This window comes from Podarcis bocagei (genome assembly GCF_964188305.1).
Source record: "Podarcis bocagei genome assembly, chromosome: 11".
Taxonomy (NCBI): domain Eukaryota; kingdom Metazoa; phylum Chordata; class Lepidosauria; order Squamata; family Lacertidae; genus Podarcis; species Podarcis bocagei.
The window spans coordinates 42,194,246-42,213,886 of NC_138136.1; the positions used below are offsets into that span (position 1 = coordinate 42,194,246).

Sequence of the window (19,641 nt, forward strand, 5' to 3'; positions counted from 1 at the left end):
ATATAACTAGATACAGTGACAAAGAGCAATAACTAAGAGCAGTAACTAGATACAGACCCAAGGAGCAATTTTCCATGTTTCAGACCATTGGCTCAAATTTGCTACATTCTTGTTCAAGGGGGAGGGGAAGGGGGATCTACTGCTGGCAGCAAACTCTTTTCTTAGTTTAAACTCACTACTTCAGAGATCCTGTCCTACTCAAGAGGTTCAAAATAAGGTGGTGGCAGACACAGAGATAGCATGGCATAGTTTGGTGCAGGCAACCTTGATCAAGTTGGCTTGATTTGAATAACCATAGTTGCTGTTATAGTCACATGTTTGCCAATCCAAGTAGTGGAACAAGGGAGTGTATAATCTTTTAAAAGGCAAGTAGGGCAAAACTACACTGCTTTCTCTTGTCTGCATTGCACAGGATGCCTCTGTAGGTATTGCAGCTGAGCAAGCACATAGGCCAGTGATGTGGAGTAATGAACATACCAGCCAGAGCTGCAAGTTCAACATTTGGGAGGGCCACAGGTTCCCCTCTTCTGTCTTGAGATAATAATCAAGCAGTTTATCTTTTCCCAAAGTTGCCCCACTGAATTCTTACCTCAGGTGCCATAAATGCAATGGTCCCCAACAACTGTCCTTGAAACTCTCCAGCGCCAGTTCCTTTAGATGCCAACCTAGCTGCAGCTCCAAAATCCGCAATTCTTAACCTATGGCCTGTGCTGTCAATTAACAAGTTGGCACCTGTGAACGTAATAAGAAATTAATTTAGTTGCTGCTGTGGGTGGGTCTCTGTGAGGGAGACAGACAGGCTTGGGTGCACACACAAGGTAGAAACAAAAATTATTATCAATCAGAATACCAAAGATTTGGGTATTTTCTTCAGTGTACACAAATAGCCTCCATTCAAAATTAGATAATGCCATATAACCAAAAATTGCAGCCTTTCTCCAAAAGTGACTTCCTCCCACCAAATATTAAAAAAACACCTGAAAGATTTCTGTCCCTGTAAACCAAACTCTGTTGTTTTTTTTCTAATGGAAGAGAAACAGGAGCAATATTTATCAACAGGTCTTGCAATACTGCTGTAGCAAGTTACATTTGGGTGTGGGTTTGGGTGTTCACCAAAATATATTTTTATCCTGCTTGCAAACAGTTTAGACATGAGAACAAAAACCACTGAGTAGACTATATCACCACCACCACCACCATTTCTTGTATTGATGTTTAATGTTTTCAGAACACAAAGAATATAAAGGCAAATCTTATGCTTGAAGAACCTTAAGGAGGACAGGAACCCCCAAATACAATTTTTTAAAAATAAAAGCCTTCATGTACCAATTCCACCAACTAGACACGTTAGCATTACATGTGTTCAATCATAAATCTATTCTATCTCGTTGTTGCATTGATCTTTGGATTTTTAACAGAAAAGTTTGCACAGAAATTTATATATCTTACAATACTGTATCTTTAAAAGCGCTTTTTAATAATTAAGTTATGGCTTTTGAGAGTTGAGAACTGCATCACAAAATCTGGAGAAGTGCAAAATCCAAAGGTAACAGAAGTCTTGGCACTCTTGAAGGAAACTGATTTTCTAGATCAGTTTTCCATTTCTATTGGGGTTTACACCCACTTTGGCACAGAAACTGCTTTGGTTACCCTGCATGATGACTTATGTCAGGAGAGAGACAGGATGAATGTGTCCTTGTTAATTCTCCTTAGCCTCTCAGTGGCTTTTGGTACTATCAGCCATGGTATCCTTCTGTCTTCAGGTGCTCTTGAAGGAAACTGATTTTCTAGATCAGTTTTCCATTTCAATCAGGGTTTAGGCCCATTTGGGCACAGAAACTGCTTTGGTCACCCTGTATGATGACCTCTGCCAGGACAGGGATAATGTGTCCTCCTCAATTCTCCTCAACTGCTCAGTGGCTTTCGATGCCATCAACCCAGACCTGCGATCATCGTTCTTCATGTGCCTCTCTCACAAGAGGTCAGGAGGGTGGCAACACAAGAACAGGACTTTTCTGCGGTGGTTCCCTGTTTGTGGAATGCTCTCCCCAGGGAGGCTTGCCTGATGCCTTCATTATATGCCTTTAGGCATCAGGTGAAAATGTTCCTCTCCATTGGCTGAGTAACATCCTATTTCCTTGTTGTTAGTGAGGTATTGGTTTGTTTTGTTTCTGTTCCTGTTCTTTGTCTCTTTATGTTTTGTTGGAAGCTGCTCAGAGTGGCTGGGGCAACCCAGTCAGATGGGCAGGGTATAAGAAATAAATTATTACTCTAGATTATTATTATGTATTATGCATTTTTATGCTGTGAACTGCAGGGTGGTATACAAATTTAATAAATAAACAATTACAGGTTATAATAACTATAGTAGCACTGTTCTTACCTTTGACATCTCTGTGAATTATCTGATTCTCATGAAGGTAAGCAAGGCCACGAAGCAACTGTTCTGTGTAGTTCGCAATCACAGAATCTTTGAAGGCTCCATATTTACTTAACAAATGAGCAACAGATCCCCCTGGAAGATGAGAGTTAACATTTTAGTTGCTAGTACACTGCTCATGAAAACAATCTGGATTTTACTGCCATTTAATTTGTTTCAAAATTGGGTATACCAATGCAGACAAGTGAAATAGTTTTAAGCTCAACTTTTTGAATTTACTTTTAGGGTCCTAGTTGCTTAGACTTTCCTTTATCAGAAAGAGTGGCATGTACACGAAACATAGTATTGTATCATTAACATCCCACAATTTGGGTAAAGTTAATTTCAATTTAGAGAGATGGCAAAAGGGACGGACTTACAAATCTAGAGGCAAGTGGAGAGAGATGAATGCAGTTTGGGGGCACACTTACCTGCCATCCATTCTATAAAGAGATTGTAATTGCTCTTCTCACACGTAGCACCCATCATTCGAATTATATTAGGGTGATTTAGATGACCCATCATTCTTATCTCTTCCCGCAGAGCTTCTACCACCTCTTCCTGCTCAGATGATGTATTCCTGACATATGTCACCTGCATCACACAAAGCCAGGTCAAATTTTGCTTCAACAATAGAGAATCGTATTGACATTGTTGTAACTGAAGCTGCACACAATGTTGAGCACCTTCAAGAAAGAGGTTCAACATAGGACAGGCTATCTGATTCTACCCACTATATGTTTCTGTTCTCTTGCTTTCTTCTTTCCCTTAAGCAACCGTAGGCAGCCACTTCACATGCGGAGAAAAATGGATTTTGGAGAAATGTATAAACTATGACATGGGAAGTGCAGTAAGGATGATAAACATTCTTGCTGAGCATGTATGTTTCCCACCTTCCTAAAGATTCTTCCCATGCAAGGGCGAGCGGGGGACTTAGTGTGTGGAGCTGCCTAGAATAAAAGCAGTTTTCATTATCACTTCCTCCAATAGTCCAAGTCCTTTCCTATCTTAAGGCATTAAGTTGGGCAGAATATGTGTAAAAGAAACCAGTGTCAAAATTGTCAGAACTAACACAACTGAGGACAAATCTTTCTAGACCTCTGCACTACCTTGATTTTCTTTTCCGAATATTAAGTTAATGCTGACAAAACTTTCACATCACAACAGAGGAACATTTACCTGTTTCACTGCCATTAACGTCCCAGTTCCAACATCCTGAGCTTGATAACATGAAGAAAAGGCACCAAGGCCGATTTGTTGACCTTTAAGCCATTCTATATCTTCCCTGTAGTGGTGCTTTGCTTTGGTATGCCCAGGCAGCGTCTCTGGTGTCTGCAAATTAAACAAATAGCTGTCTATGAATCCATTAACACCCAATGTTATCCAAGAAAACGATAATTTTAAAAAAAGGCACACATCCTAATAATTTCAAAACACAACGATTGTATCCAAGTTTCTTCAGGGCCATGGGGTACACAAATTCAGTACCTGTATATAGGGTTTTGTTCAAATTCTAAAAACTAACCAGTCCTAATGTTTCACTTTCAAACTACTCGCTTAATAAAGTCTTACATTTGGAAATATCACCATGAGATATTTCTTACTGCAAAGACAAAAAAGTAACACACAAAAACAAATGGAGGGGGTAGGATAGTCTAAGAAACCTCTAGAGAACCACTGAAGAAACAATACTCTCCCAGTAGCAGATAATGAATAAAATTGCAAACTGTGTACCAGCAAGTAGATGATCTCTGTACAGTTTAGAATTGCTATTATATGTATGTTTGTCTTTTATTTCTTCAACAATTGTAGTGTTTGGTATACATCACAGGGGGGTTCCCTTGATAAAACATTTGTACCTTGCTGACTGGTGGAAGTTATTGTGGAAGGCTAGAGGACACGCCAGTTGGGAAGCAAGACAATTAACTTTACTGCCCCTCACCAAAAAGAACAGAACAGAAAAAGAAATCTTCTCAACTCCAAGTGTCACCTAAATCTAATGACTAAACCATGGAAGTGACAGTATCCACACAGAGATAACCAAATTAGCACAGAGTAAATACTGAATTCCTGTCTTAAAGCAATCTAATTCCACAGAGTGCAAAGAGAGTAGGAATGCAGACCTCAAGGCCTGGCGTGCCTGTATTTCACTTCTGGGCAAGATAATGCCCACCAGACAGATTTCAGTCCTACTTCTATTTTGCATTTTGTATATTCAGTTGTGATTCCATGCATGATCAATTTGACCTCAAAGAGCACTCTTCCTTTCATTGCTACCCTAATTTCTTCTTTCAGCTCTAAGCGATAATTCAGTTAATACAACCCCTCCCCCAACATTCATTTAGGCTTGATGGTATCAGTAAACCCTACCCACCACATGCAAACAACATGCTATTCCCTATACCTATTTTCCCCAGTTCGAATATATAAACTAATGAAGTGACGTGCCTTAGAGCTTGGTATGGACAGGACACAGAACCCAGTTATAGTCGAAGTCCAAAGGAAGCCCATTCCTCCCCTCCCCCCCCCCCGGTAAATTGGCTGAAGGAAAAAGTGACATGCATAGCCACCAAAATACGGTTGAGTTTTCCTTGAACCATTACGGTTTCATTTCAAAAGTGTTGCTCAGCTGATGGCAAAGCTTTTGTCAGTGGAATGGGAAAGGAAGTAATTTTCAGCTCCCCCCCCCCCGCAGCCCCGTACATCTGGTTGAGAGGGCCCCCAGCTTCTGGAGCAGGTTCAGCGGGCAATGGCTGAAAATGGCTTCCCTCCCCCTTCGGATGAATGGCATGGTTTGAAAGCAACCCACTGTGTCTTAAAGGGCAAAACTGTTTTTCCTTTGGTTTTCCAAATCAAATGCAAGAAATGCATTGTGCAACAGTAAATACAGGTAGACTAAGAAAATACAAAAGCCAGTGTACTCACATCCTGCTGAATGATTATGATATCTTCACCATTTTCAACCTGCAATTGAGGAACTACTGGAAGGGCATCCTGAGATGCTGACATTGCCATGGCAATAGCTAAAGCTTCCTCTTCTTCAGCTTCCATCTTTTCCTTGCATTTCTGATTATGGTTCACATCATCTTTGTATGTGTTGTCGTTTTCCGCGCGCTCAGGAGACAGAACCGCCACTTCAGATTTGAATGTGACTGTTCCATCACTCGCTGGCATCGAAGCCTCAAGTAAGTCCTCCATACTGGAATTGAGTTCTGTATTAATATCCAGCTGGCTACGTTTTTCTTCCACAGGGGTGAAAACAGTCTCTTCACTTGGTATGACTGCACTATTATTGCTACTACTATTGCTATCACACTGTGATATATCATTTAAATTAAGCGTCATGCTGTTTTTGGAGGCCTCCCCCTGCTTGTTCATTTCACATGGAGTAGGTCGAGATGGCTTTGGCCGGTGTATATGACTGAAAGGCAAAGGCCGGGCCTGTGTAAAGACAGGAGACAGTTTTTCTGATTCTTTATGTTCAGCACAGTTTCTTTGAATCTGGAGAGAAAGCTTCCGTTGCGTTTGAGGAGAAGCAGAGGGCATTTTGCAGGGAACAAATCCCTGAGGTCTGAGTTTAGAAACATCAGCGCCTGCGGGTACGGATGGCGTAGTGGGGGACGACAAAGTTGGGAATACGGACTGGGAATGACAGGATGAGAGAGAAGAGTTCAAGCACTGACCATGGGGTCTGCCTTTCGTTTGAATGGCTGGTTTTGGTTGCTCCATTGTTCCTGAAGAAACAGAAAGTCCCAGAGACATACCAGCCACCATGTCAGAAATGTCCTCTGGACTGGCACTTGGTTTTTTGTCACCCACACCTTTCCCACTTTTCCCTGATAACTGAATTGTGTTATTTGGAGTATTGCTCTCTGTGGACTCTGGAGAGTTATCAGGAACTGGTGGCTGTGCAAATTCGCGCCTGCATTCGCCGGAATGCATCTCCTCCATACCGAGCTGGATGGCTTCTGCAATTTCCATTTCATCTGCTATAGCCATCAACCGCCGGCGCATCCTTGTGTAATGCGTTGAGCTCGTCATACTCAACATTTCTAACAGTTTAACAAACACGTGCGGTACTCTTGCAACCATTCTGGCAGCACTTAAAAATACCCTCCGTGACAATTTGCCAACCATTGAGTGGGAGTTGTCAATTGACTGCAGAGCAAAGTTCAGCAGTGACAGCAGCTTTTTGTACCTAGAAGTAAACACAAAGCACAGTTAATGTCTCTGCATCAAAAAAATAAAGCGTACCAAGCATTTAAAGCAGCAAGTCAACTGTGGTATAGTTGACAAAAAGTGTTTTTTATGTAAAAAATAATAATTTCTAAACTCAATATTTTCTAATGTAGTACCTGTCTACGACAGTGTCTGCCTGTAAAATATCCCCACTGACAATGTGGGGATAAAATTCACCAGGAAACTCCAACAGCAGTCTATCTATAAGACAAAGGCGCCCAAGCAGTGCTTGCCAATTGTTTGGTTCAGGCTGTGTTCCAAGGATGCAATTTAAGACAAAATCAATACCACCAATGCCAATGGACCCTACAAAAGAAAGAGAATTAAACAGAATTAAAGATATATCACCAAAATATATTGTTTTATGTGAAGTTATGTGAAGCTCTTCCCCTTTTCAGCCAAGTCACTTTTGGGGGGTGTTACAACCTGTTTCAATTTTTCAGACTACTCATGAATTTCACCAGTGCTGATTGCTTTTGCTTGCCACTAAAGTGAATTCATATTAGAAGAAGTAGTCCCCCCCCCCATTTTTAATGCTGTAAGCAGACTTCCAAAAATAAATGACATTGGAAAGGTTTGTCCTTCATTCACATTTCCATCCCATCTGTTTGAAGTTCACAGCACAAGCTCACTTGTCACATGAATGTTTTAAAGGTTACAAAAATCATTACAAGCATATTCACAGTTCTATCTATGTGCATTCATTGAAGACTGGAAAGTACTATTTTGCATTCACCACCGTGTTCAATTAGCTCTCAAATTCTGCCAATTCAGGTGCCACAGAATCAATATTTTAGTAATGAAATATTGAAGTTTACTTCTAGTAAATGAAGTTTAGTAAATGAACTTGGGTCCATTCCTTTAAATGGGCCTATTCAAAGTATAACTTACATATAACCCTAGGTCCTCAATCCAACACAATTACTGTGATGTCTTTATCCTTGGTCTTCCAGTTTCTCAATTTTAAACCTCTTTTGCTCTGAATTTTCCTGCTTGTCTACTGTATTTCAACCAACATTTTAGCAACATCACACTACTATTTCATTCTCTCCAATGATTAGCCATTCTTTGTATTAGATTCAAAATCATTAAATCATTTTACAGTCTTCTAGTTCCTTATTTTTCTACTGTACGCTCCACCCAAGATCAATTTATTTGTTACATCTTCTCTCTAACATAAGTTAATGCTTGTACCTTCTCTTCTAATGAAACAATGTGTAGGAATTATTCCTTTATAAACTCAGCTGGCTTAATCTCTCCACCATCCCCCCCAAATTCCCTTGCTTTTCCACTTTGATCTTCAATTTCTCTCCACTTACCCTCTCTTTTATTTTAATTTCCCTGTTCTACCTATTTTACTTTATTTTATTTACAACTTTACACCTTCTCTTTTCTCATCTCTTTTGGTTTTGCTCTTAATTTAGAATGCAAACCTGTGAAGTGGGGTTTGTTACTGCTTTTAGTGTATGGCCTAATACACAGTAGGTACTTTATGCAGAACAACAGTAATCAAGATGATTTGAGTGGGATGCTCACAAAGCCATGAAGATGCAGGATCAAAATAAAAAGATCTTGTGTTCATTTGATGGACCCTTTGGGGGTGGGTAGAAATTAGCTCCACAATCAAATGGGCTTAATTAATGGTGGTCTGGCGACTGTTAGTACATAAGATTATTTTTGAATTTTCCAATTTAATTAAGTATTGGACTCCACCATGCTGGAATTAGTTTTCTTTAGAACAACTGATCATATGTTATTATTATATTTTTTTTTTAGATTTTCTCCTCTGCCACTTCAAATTTCATCTCAGAGCTCCTTATCTACTGTAGGAAGTCTTTGGTTAATCTTTCAGCCCTTATGAACAACCGTATAAAGTATGTGTGACAGTGTTTGCTCACATTCATCCGTTGTTACTATTGCCCCAAGAAGCCCACCCAGTAAAGGAAGAGGCAAGCATCTTTTTTTCCCTTATGATACTCTGTAAAGCACTAGATATACTGATGGTACTATACAAATAAGTATACAATGAAGTTTTACCAGAGTTAAGTATTTCTCTACCAACTGCCAGTTCTCCAGCTTGGCCCTTGCACATCTCAAGGAGTGTTGAAACTGAAAGTTGGCTTGTGCGGCTATAAAAAGTAAGAAACAAAAACCAATGTATCACATGAATTCTGTATGTGCAGCTCTATGTTTTTGTTTTATTTTTACAACAGGCAGAGAACCTATCATGTAAGATCCTTATCAAGGATATTTCTGAAAACAGCATGGTCAAAATTAGGAGCAATTTTCATAATTCATAAATACCCATTTCAACATGCTTCCATTAATATATACTTTTAAGAAAGTAAAACAAGGTTGTTCTTCAACAGGTGACACCAAAGTAAGGATTCCCCACTGTTCTCCCCATGGATTGGTTGGTTGGCAGTGCCATCCCAAATCTGGGATTAAGGCTATTTATTCATCCTTGGTTTAAGGTGGTATCTGTTTAAACTCAGTCTAGACTGTCCAGCTTTCCCTCAGCTAGCTGTGGGAGTTCTGATACATACCCTCAATACCGAAGGTCTGGTAAACGATTAAATGGATACTTTAGTGGTGCTGTCTCAAGTTTCTGTTGGCTCTATCACCTTCAACTTCCAAAACTGTTGCTCTAGATTAGATGCCAGAGGTTTCCCTTTGTCCATGCTGACAGAATTTTGGTCTAGATCAGTGATGGTCAAACTTGGCCCTCCAGCTGTTTTGGGACTACAGTTCCCATCACCCCTAACCACTGGTTCTGTTAGCTAGGGATGATGGGAGTTGTAGTCCCAAAACAGCTGGAGGGTCAAGTTAGGCCATCACTGGTCTAGGGCATCAGTTTTGGAATTCAAACAATTTCTTGAAGTTTCTATAGGACTTATTTCTGCAGTACTATGTGATTTAGTTTGTATGCTAAGTCAGTGGAAACTTTTTTGCTTTCTTAACAGACTGCTTTGACTTAGGCAAAACCAACCATTTCAAGGCAGCTAGTGCTCACTGCTGACTTAGTAAGAACTCAGTTATTTGGTGAGCATCTGATGGTCGCTTAGACCCACAGAGACAAAAAACAATTGAAAGGCAACCTGTTATCTCTGAGTACTTTAGAAGTTGGGAAGATAAGAGAATAGACTTTGCCTGTACATGTGCAGACCCTTATGTGGGAGAGTACACAGATCTTTTATGATGTGCTGTGCATCCACTGTGCAACGTTATGACACATCTGATAATGCACACAACCAACTACGACAAGAAAATTATATCCTAAATTTTTGAAAAATCTGAGCATTTACACTTTCCAGAAAATTGTTATGGAAAAATGAAATCCAATGTATCAATTTAAGAGTAACATTTTCCAGCTATAATAATACCTAGATAATATTCAAAGAGCTGCTGGTGTGTATTTTTTACGGTATAACCAATTTTACGTTCCAGGCCAAAATAACTTCAAATACAGACCATAAATCAACAAACAGCCAAAAATTTGTTTTTACATGAATTTGTCCTTAATCCTTTATGAAGTTTTTAAAAATACAGATTTGTCAAAAGTTTGAATAGACCAAACACTATACCTGTTGGCATCTGCGCATTTCACCAATATAGTTTCCACAACTGGCTTCAGAAGTTGTTGCAATTTTGCCCTCTCTGCCAGACTATGACAGGGTGTATATACCAGCATGGCTCTTAACGTTTTCTAGAAAAAGCAGGGAGGGATGTTTTAAAAAGAAAAAGAAAAAAAAAACACCTTATACACACACTTCATAGGTTCTAAAAGAATAACAAGAATTAGTCAATAATAATAATAATAATAATAATAATAATAATAATAATAATAATAATAATAATTTATTTATACCCCGCCCATCTGGCTGAGTTTCCCCAGCCACTCTGGGTGGCTTCCAATCAAGTGTTAAAAACAATACAGCATTAAATACTAAAAACTTCCCTAAACAGGGCTGCCTTCAGATGTCTTTTAAAGAGAAGATAGCTGCTTATTTCTTTCACATCTGAAGGCCCTCTGTCTGGTTCCCTGTAACCTCACTTCTCGCAATGAGGGAACCGCCAGAAGGCCCTCGGCACTGGATCTCAGTGGATACAAAAATGCACTCTAAACTTTGCTGCAACAGACTAATCAATTGTAGGATACAATTTTGTCAACAAGAGGCAAATTTTGTAAGAAAGCAAAACAAATCCATGTTTGCCTACAAATTTATTAGCCCTCCATATGCCAGAGACTCTGCTTTACATGTTTTGTTATGTTTTGTTTAGTACAGTATAAAGAACGCAGTCCAGTGTGATAGGCCAGATAGAAACAAATAATAAAGGATGACCACACTGTGCGTCTTCCTCATAATATAAAGTCCTTTTTGATGATAGTATAGTCCAAAGAAAACTGATAAGCTCTATTTAGCAGAAGCAACCTATCACCTCTGCTGAAAGCCAGACTCTGTTATTCTGGGCTTTCTAGAATTCTTTTTTGTGATCTGCTTCCTACTGGCTTAACCAAGAACTGTATATAACTAGAAGTTAACTGGGTGAAGTAGCTTTTATCTTACACTTATATATGAAACCTAGAATGGAGGCTTCAGGAATCTGCACTGCGTGTCCTAATTTGAGAAACTGTATTTTTCAAACATGTACTTCTCCATGCATGCTGAAGCATAGATATCCATGCATGGATTTTATTTGAACATTCACACCCTGGTCTTTCAACGGAACCATTTGGCAATGGGTCTCAATAACGGGTTGTTGTTTTTATTTTGATTATATATATATTGTGGTTTTTTTATGTTGATCTTTTCTGTGACTCGCCCTGAGACCTCCATGTATAGGGTGGTATATAAATTCTAATGATAATAATAATAAACTGTACTAATGCCACAAGACACTTCATATATTGCATGGAATCGTTCCACCTGGCAAGCTGAAATACTTGCACGGATGGAACAATTGCCATAGTGCTGTGTTGAATTCTTCCCTAAATAAGCCCCAGTTCATACATTTGCTGGGAGCAGATGTGATGGGGCAGCTTAAGCTCCTTCCTTTCACCATACACATAAGCTCCTGTGAGAATCAAAAAATTCCATGCATATACAGGTTTGTACCAGGAAACGGTTTGCATGATTTACCTCCCTTTAAAAAACACAGGAGGAAAGAAAACACAGACAGAGGTTGTTTGTGCGATTCAAGCTCTAAATTCCAGTGAATGTATGAAATGGGTAGCTTAAGTATAGTAAATGGGACCATGGCCATTACTTTCTTTAGAGTGTACCAAAAAACCAACAATTTGGGAGTCGTTCTGCTGTCATCACAAATTCTACATCTTTGGCAACAGCATAAATAGTGGTTTCCATCTCTAAACTGTAACAATGATCTTGAAATTTCAATATTCGTAAAGAATCTACTTACTAAAGCAGCAACGTAGACTTTGTAGACAGGATCGGCACACACCATGGAAAGGACACTACAGCAGGACTCCACATCTCCTGAGATACTGGTTTGTGATGACCCAATAGCTGCTCCTAGAGTTCCAGCACTTGTGGTGCTTCCACCACTGCTTCCAGAATTTCCAGTGCTTTCACCGTTAGCCAATAATAGAGCACCACTAACATCATGGGAGAGACGTCTAAGGGCCATCTCACGTACATTCCAGTTTCGAGAAAACAAGCAGCCAACTAATTCCATTCCAAATACCTAAAAGACAGACATGAAAACACTTAAAAGTACATGTATGATGATCTCAAGTATGCATACTGAAAAATGCAATCCCATCTGAATTTGGGGTAGCACAGGGAAGAGCGTGTTGCATTCTTCAAGGCTGCTACCATCAGAGCAGCTGCAAAACAAGATAACTTCTCCATTCATTACTGTTTATTTTTGCTTGGAAGTATTCATATACTCATCTCATAAAATATCAGGCTGGTGTACATCGATATGCACACAATAAATATGGTTCGTTACAGATGGGTAGCCGTGTTGGTCTGCCATAGTCCAAATAAAAAAAATTCCTTCCTGTAGCACCTTAAAGACCAACTAAGTTAGTTCTTGGTATAAGCTTTCGTGTGCATGCACACTTCTTCAGATACACTGTGTATCTGAAGAAGTGTGCATGCACACGAAAGCTTATACCAAGAACTAACTTAGTTGGTCTTTAAGGTGCTACAGGAAGGAATTTTTTTTATTTGGACAATAAATATGGTAATCTTTTTTCAAAGTCAGGGAACTAACACCGAAAAAGTCCTCTCCTATCACAGAACGCAAACCTGACACCTGCACTTACAAGTGTGCAGGGAATATAACACAATTTAACCAGGAGCAGTGCAATCCTGTTTGTGCTATTTGACATAAAACGGAATCAAGGAACACAAAAATACCCAGCAGCTAGTTTAATTAATGTTTCCTTTAGAAATTTAGTATACCTGTATCCATGGCTCAGCTAAGTCTTTATAGGCAGAAGGGATTTGCTGGACTCCATAATGAGTAAGGTTAAAATTACTATCTTGACTCCTCCTCGGTGAGACGGCTGTAGGCTGCTGAGTTTGCTGCTGGACAACACGAAGAACAGAAGGAGATTCTACAGGGCTTGGCAGCTCATGGCTGTAAGGGGGGGAAATGGTTTCCATGAGTAGATGTTTGCAAGCTTGCAGATATTTTAATATTTATACTCATCAATGGAAGATCTAGTATATCCAAGTACAACACATCCTTACCTATAGAAATCATGAGATCTCCACTTAGATCTACAAAGAGGACATATAAGAGGCTCTCTGTTTCTTCTACACTCCTCTGCCCCTAAAAAAATTTAACAGTAACAAAAAGAAATAATACTGACGTTAGTATGATAAGGACATTTTAGAAAATATAAAGCTACTGAGTTTTTGGAAACATCTACAGAACTTAAAGGTCTATGGAAAACTAGCCATATGGAAAACTGTATATTCAGTTCTGTAGCAAATGTGGCATTTGCCATTTTTTCTACATGTTTGATGTATTGTGTGAATTATACCAGCTCTATATACCTGTCCACTTAAATATATATATATATATATCTATACCACCAATCCTGTGGTTGAGACAAGAAACTAAAGACCTATTACTTCTGGATTTTGGACATTTTATAAGTTTCTGGGCTAATATCACAATATTGCCCAGTTCTTTGAAACTGATTGATCAGCTCAGTTAAAACTACAGGTTAATAATTTTCTTATTTATAATAATTATTTTCTTCTCTTTCGTTCATAGTATGAGAGGTTTTTTTAAGACACAAAAGCTACCAAGATGCATTTCTCTATTATCCTTTATATAGGGATGTGGGTGGCGCTGTAGTCTAAACCACTGAACCTAGGGCTTGCTGATCAGAAAGTCAGTGGTTCAAATCCCCGTGACGGGGTGAGTTCCCATTGTTCAGTCCCAGCTCCTGCCCACCTAGCACTTTGAAAGCACGTGCATGTAGATAAACAGGTACCACTCCGGCGGGAAGGTAAATGGTGTTTCCGTGCGCTGCTCTGGTTTGCCAGAAGGGGCCTAGTCATACTGGCCACATGACCCGGAAGCTGTCTGTGGACAAACGTTGGCTCCCTCAGCCTATAGAGCAAGAACAGCGCCACAACCCCAGAGTCGTCTGCGACTGGACTTAACTGTCAGGGGTACCTTTACCTTTTTATCATCCTTTATACTTAAACTCTGAGGAATACCATCTCACATTTATATGAGGAAAAGTACTTCACTTAGATTCCTCCTCTAACATCCCAGTTTATGCATAATCTCATTCCTTAATATCAAATGTCCCTTTTGATATTCATTATTTGAAGTAGAAGTACTGACATCTGTGATGCAGGTATCATCAAGTGACTTACATATTGACATGCAGTGGTGGTGAAGTTTATTTCTGCAGCCATCTTCACAGACAGTCAAGCTCTCTTCATCCAACATGCCTAGCAAACAAATGGGGCACATCTGTTCTTCTTCATCCTTGATACTATTTTTAAAAGAACATGTACCAACATTTAAAGAGTAATCCTTTTAATTTACATTACTATACCTCTTTCCAGGGCAAAAACCGGTCCCAATATATATTTATTGGAGTGCATTCTATCATTCTGCAAGTGACTAGTTGACCTTTCAGTGCGACTGTTTGCAGTAAATTCCAGTGCTTGCTCACATATTACCTTTACCACACAGGTAACTGATCAAAATCGCCTCTACATTGTGCATGACGTAATGTTTTATATATTACCCTTCAATAATGTATGTTACAATAGTAACATGGAAAAGTCAACAAACTGCAGCCAGCAAAATGGGGTGGACAGAAAGTGTCCCCTTCCTCTCCTACAGCAGTTGCCCCAACATGCAGCCACAATTATCATGAGAGTTTGCTGAATCAAGGGTGTGTGTGGTCAGGGGGATTTGGAGGAAGTGGGGGTCATGGAAAGACTGGTTGGAAGAACCTCAGGTGCCTCAGCATATCTTCCCATCATCTCCCTCTTTCCCCTCAATCTCCTACACCACAACCCACTCCAGCCTGGCCTGGTGAACCTTAGGATAAGATTTTCGGGGAGGGTTGGGGACTGCTGTGGGGAGGGGTGGCAGGAAAGTCATATTTTGCCTAAAGCCTTCCATGGACGAATCTCTATCTTGAAGCCATACTTTGCAGTGTATCAAAATGAAAACTATTACCTATGGTTATATAGCAAGTCCTAGAACAGATACATCATTTGTAGGAAATGTTGGTAAAGAGGCTCTGGATATTAATAGCTTTGATCTCAGAAACAGGCTCATCTTACAGCTCAGGGCTTTTAGTGTTGTGGCCCTTGCCCTTCAGAATGTACCTTCAATTATCATCAGGCAGGCTCTTATAGTACCGGCACCTACTTAAAACTTACCTGTTCACCCATGCTTTTTCCCAGGGGGTGATCCAGCTATGCTCATGTACTATATTAATCTACTGATTTCTTTTCATGTATTCCTGTATTTTTTATCAATGTGATTTCATTGTGTATTATGTTGGTCAAAGCCATTTTTTTTTTTAAAAAAAGTTGCTGGTATAGAAAGTTTTGCCAATGAACAAACAAATAAACAAAAAGTATTAATTCCACACTTAGGCTACTATAGTGGTGCCAGAATGGCATTCCTGTGATTTCTTCCCACAGTACTCTGGCAATATCTAGATGGAATAACCACACAAGTGGGGCAAATGACATTGTTTTCCCATCTAGAAGTTAATGGAGTGGCGTGTGAAGAAGCTACCGGAAAGCACTTGCTATGGTTCTATGGTAATATTAAGAACTGGTGCCATGTTAAGACTGAATTAGTGGCTAATTCAAGTGTCTTGTTTTTAAAAATGAAACAAGGGAAACTTACAATTTGGTCAGTGCCAATATTGAAGTCACCCAACACTTGTCAGATATTCCTAGAAAAACTAAATATGGAATAAATTCCTTTATGTCCAGTTCAACAGTCTCAAACCTTTTGAGAACTCATTAGATAAGCAAAATGATTACCAAGGCTGTAAGTTTAAAAGTATCACCTTTCTCCCCCTCTGTAATACAGATAATGGAAATATGCCTATTCCATTTCTGACGTACACAGAATTTGTTTTCTCTATAAGCCATCTGTTACGAAAAGCTCAAAATCTGGGCACTATGTGGAGGAATAAAATTTCAGCTCATGACTGATAAGTAGAACATGATTTATCAATAAAGAATATTGCTCTCCAAATGACTGGCACAAATGGAGGTTGTATAGTTTTCTGTGGATTTTTATGGGTAAATAATCATCCGGGGTAACAAATAACACATATAACTTAAAAACAGTATGTATACTCTATGACACTACTTTAAAAATAATACTGCTAACAAGTTGTCAAAATGTAAGAACAGAATTCTACAGAACATATTTTCTAAAGAACTACCCAATGTACGCACCAGGGGAGGCTAGCTTGTAGCCCACCAGAGATTGCTGCACCACCACTCCCATCAACTAATAGAGATGATGGCGGTGGTAATTTAGCAACATCTGGCGGGCCACAGGCTAGCCACTCTTGATATACACCAAGGTGACCCAACAGTTAAGAAAAGATTTGCATGTGAATAATTTACCAAGCCTAGTTGCATTTCAAGCCTAAGTACTATGGACCTAGTAAGACCAGGAAGAGAGGTTAACTTTAGTTTAGTTACTCCATACACATATGGCAAAAAAGGAATTTGATATATGTATGCCAAAGGTGGGGAACCTCTTTGGCCCAATTGGCCAGATTGTTATCTGTCCCCATCCCATGGGCCAACTTTGACATGCAATGCCAGATGATTTGACAGAATGGATTGTCCTAAGCACCTGCCAGAGTCTCTTGCACAGAGCTTTCCAAGCCCTCCACAGCCAACCGGTTGTCAGGTGGTTGGGAAATGCAGCACAAGGAGCCTTGCCAGCTCTTTGCTGGCAAATGGGCTTTCTGCAATGACTGGCTGCACAATAAAGAGTTCCACAGGGGAAAGGTGCCATGGTTTGGGGTCAAATTTATGACATTTTAGGCCATATCTGGCCAGGGAGCTGGATGCTTCCCACTCCTAAATATTTAGAAAATTCACTGCATTTCATCATCTGCAGTAAATATTTCTACTATTGCCAGATTTACTAAAATAGGAATGGGGAAACTTTTTCATCCCAGGGACTGCATTCCGTTCTGGAGGCTACATGTCAATGGAAGGCAGGATCAGAGGCAAAAGTGAGCAGACCAATTTATGTAAGTGTTCCTTGTGTACAGTAGGCTAACTTTTACACATACTTGTAGACCCTGCTCTGTCCTCCATTTATGCCAGCAGGAGGCATTATTAGAATTCAAGGTAACATTCCACCAAAGTAAAAACATTCAAGGAGGTTGCAAAGCACAGCTGATGTAACCAGGGTAAAGTCCCAGGGGTCAAATGGAGAGCCTCAGATTTCCACACCCCTGTATTAGATGAATCACTCACACACAAAATCACTTTGTGATTTCTACATAAAACAGCTACCCTTTTCCAGGGCAAACATCTCTTGATTCTTTCAAACCCAACACTTCTGATAGGATCTATGCTTTAGCCCCTTGCTCCTCATCCCCAACTGAAGCAACTTTCCTGCTTCTAGTTTGCATTAAGATCTTGGGGGCAGGAATTTGCTTTTAAAAAAAAAACTAATGGTACTCAGTGAAGTGTCATGTACAGTGATGGTGAGGGGGGAGGTGACAGTAGCCACAAAAGCCTAGCACCCAAGTTAAGAGGTGAATATATACTTTTCATATTTGAGCTGGAGATGTTCTCATACCAAAAGAAGCAAAATGAAAATTCCCATTGCTTGAGAAACCTTTTCCAATAAATTGTCCCAAAATGAATGGTTAGGCACAAAAATAAAGGCTTTGCTATGTAGGAGCAAAGAATTCACAGTAACAGAGTGCATGTGTTTTGGCACAGTATTAGATGTGAATCCCTAGCATGAATGGAAAGGCAATTCTACTTGTGCAAGGTGTCCTCCATTTCCAGTGTCCCCTTGCACTGTGCCACATCCCTTGCAGTTCTTGGAGGTTCTCCCAAGCCTTGGGAGCATCTTCTGAGGACTGTAATAGACTAATGTGTGTGTGTGGGGGGGGGAGATGCACCATGAACAGAGTTCTGTTTGTGCTTCTTTAGATTCCACAAGTTGATAATCCCTTCTCCAATTAATTATTCTGATGCTACACACAATATTAAAATGAAGTTTCACTTTCCAAAGGTGAAAGATCCTCTTCAAGATCCCACTAGGCTTCAGGAGTCACTGGTGAATTCATAAAGCGCCTAATATATACTAGGCTCTTAACAAAAAATAATCTTGCAACCAAAGGACAACAAACTTCCATTTCAAAATGTGCTTTTCGGCAGACTTGGCTAGCCAACCCAAAAAATATTGCTCCCAAACATTCAAACAATAAATACCAGAACTTTTGTAACTTAGATCACACTATATAAAGAACAAGGAGTCTTTTGCAATGGTTTTGTTGCAACAGACTAACACAGCTATCCTTTCGGAATTGTATAAAATTCATGTGACAAATTAAAGCAACACTTTCCCTGTGAAAAGGGGAAGATTTCGAAGAACACTACTTATTTTCTTTAGAAGAATTACTAACCTGTTTTCTGAACTAGATGTAGACGTACTAGATGATGACAATGTATGAGAATTTGACATGCGTGAGACAAACTTCTGGATGGTGTTACGAGATGGGGCTTTGATCCTTGAGCTACGCCTACTGTGATATTTCTGGAACAAACTTTCAACCTAACATTAGAAGAAAACATTAACAGTAGCTATTATGCTGTTAATTCCTGGAAGCTGATGTCCAATTTGAAATAAAGTTTTAATTGCAATTGAAATCACAGTAATATCAGAACAAAACAAAAAAAAGGTTTTCCTACTCCACCACCAAGAGGGGATGGTTGGATCCATCTTATAAACAATTAAAATCACACCTCATGTTCAAAAATTAAAACCACTTCATTTAAGACATGTGGACATAGATCCTGAATTTTGACCAGATCCTTACTGGATGCACCTTCACAACCAGAAAAGTCTTGCAATTTAACATTAGCTAACAGCGCTTCTGCATCTATCTACATTGCTAAGCAGAAGCGGAGAAGGAACAGAAGAAATTGCAGGAAGATATTGGTGTCCTATTCTCTTGAAGTGTGTTCCTGATTTTATGTGCTTTATATTCATGCCTCCACTTTTAGGGTGGAGCACATGTGATTGATGTTTAAGAAACTCTGCGATCGCTATCCACCATGGTTGAAAGATGCATCACAACTGACATCAGCTAAGTCAAGAAACCATGTTAAGAATTGTTAAATATCATTACTGATGAAGTTAAGGTAAGAAGGAAAGGGCTGTGGAGAAGGAACATGGTATTCCACTTCCCACTGCTAGTAGTGCTATTCCCACTGCTATTAAGCGAGCTCTAACCTCCAGCT

The 19,641-nt window shown here is 39.6% G+C and overlaps 1 protein-coding gene across 2 annotated transcripts in view; it reads right to left on the reverse strand.

Annotated features, from left to right (window-relative positions):
* The window catches only part of MAP3K1 (mitogen-activated protein kinase kinase kinase 1), a 58,257-nt gene that overhangs the window by 2,753 nt on the left and 35,863 nt on the right, over positions 1-19,641 (reverse strand). For both annotated transcript variants that reach the window (XM_081212639.1, XM_081212638.1), the window contains exons 6-18: positions 18,804-18,952; positions 14,527-14,648; positions 13,381-13,462; positions 13,090-13,267; positions 12,080-12,364; positions 10,243-10,364; positions 8,696-8,787; positions 6,775-6,964; positions 5,345-6,617; positions 3,599-3,751; positions 2,851-3,013; positions 2,384-2,515; positions 590-732 (exon numbers count right to left, since the gene is read on the reverse strand). In XM_081212639.1, the coding sequence (XP_081068765.1) occupies positions 590-732; positions 2,384-2,515; positions 2,851-3,013; positions 3,599-3,751; positions 5,345-6,617; positions 6,775-6,964; positions 8,696-8,787; positions 10,243-10,364; positions 12,080-12,364; positions 13,090-13,267; positions 13,381-13,462; positions 14,527-14,648; positions 18,804-18,952 (3,084 nt within the window). The remainder of the gene's footprint in view (positions 1-589; positions 733-2,383; positions 2,516-2,850; positions 3,014-3,598; positions 3,752-5,344; positions 6,618-6,774; positions 6,965-8,695; positions 8,788-10,242; positions 10,365-12,079; positions 12,365-13,089; positions 13,268-13,380; positions 13,463-14,526; positions 14,649-18,803; positions 18,953-19,641) is intronic.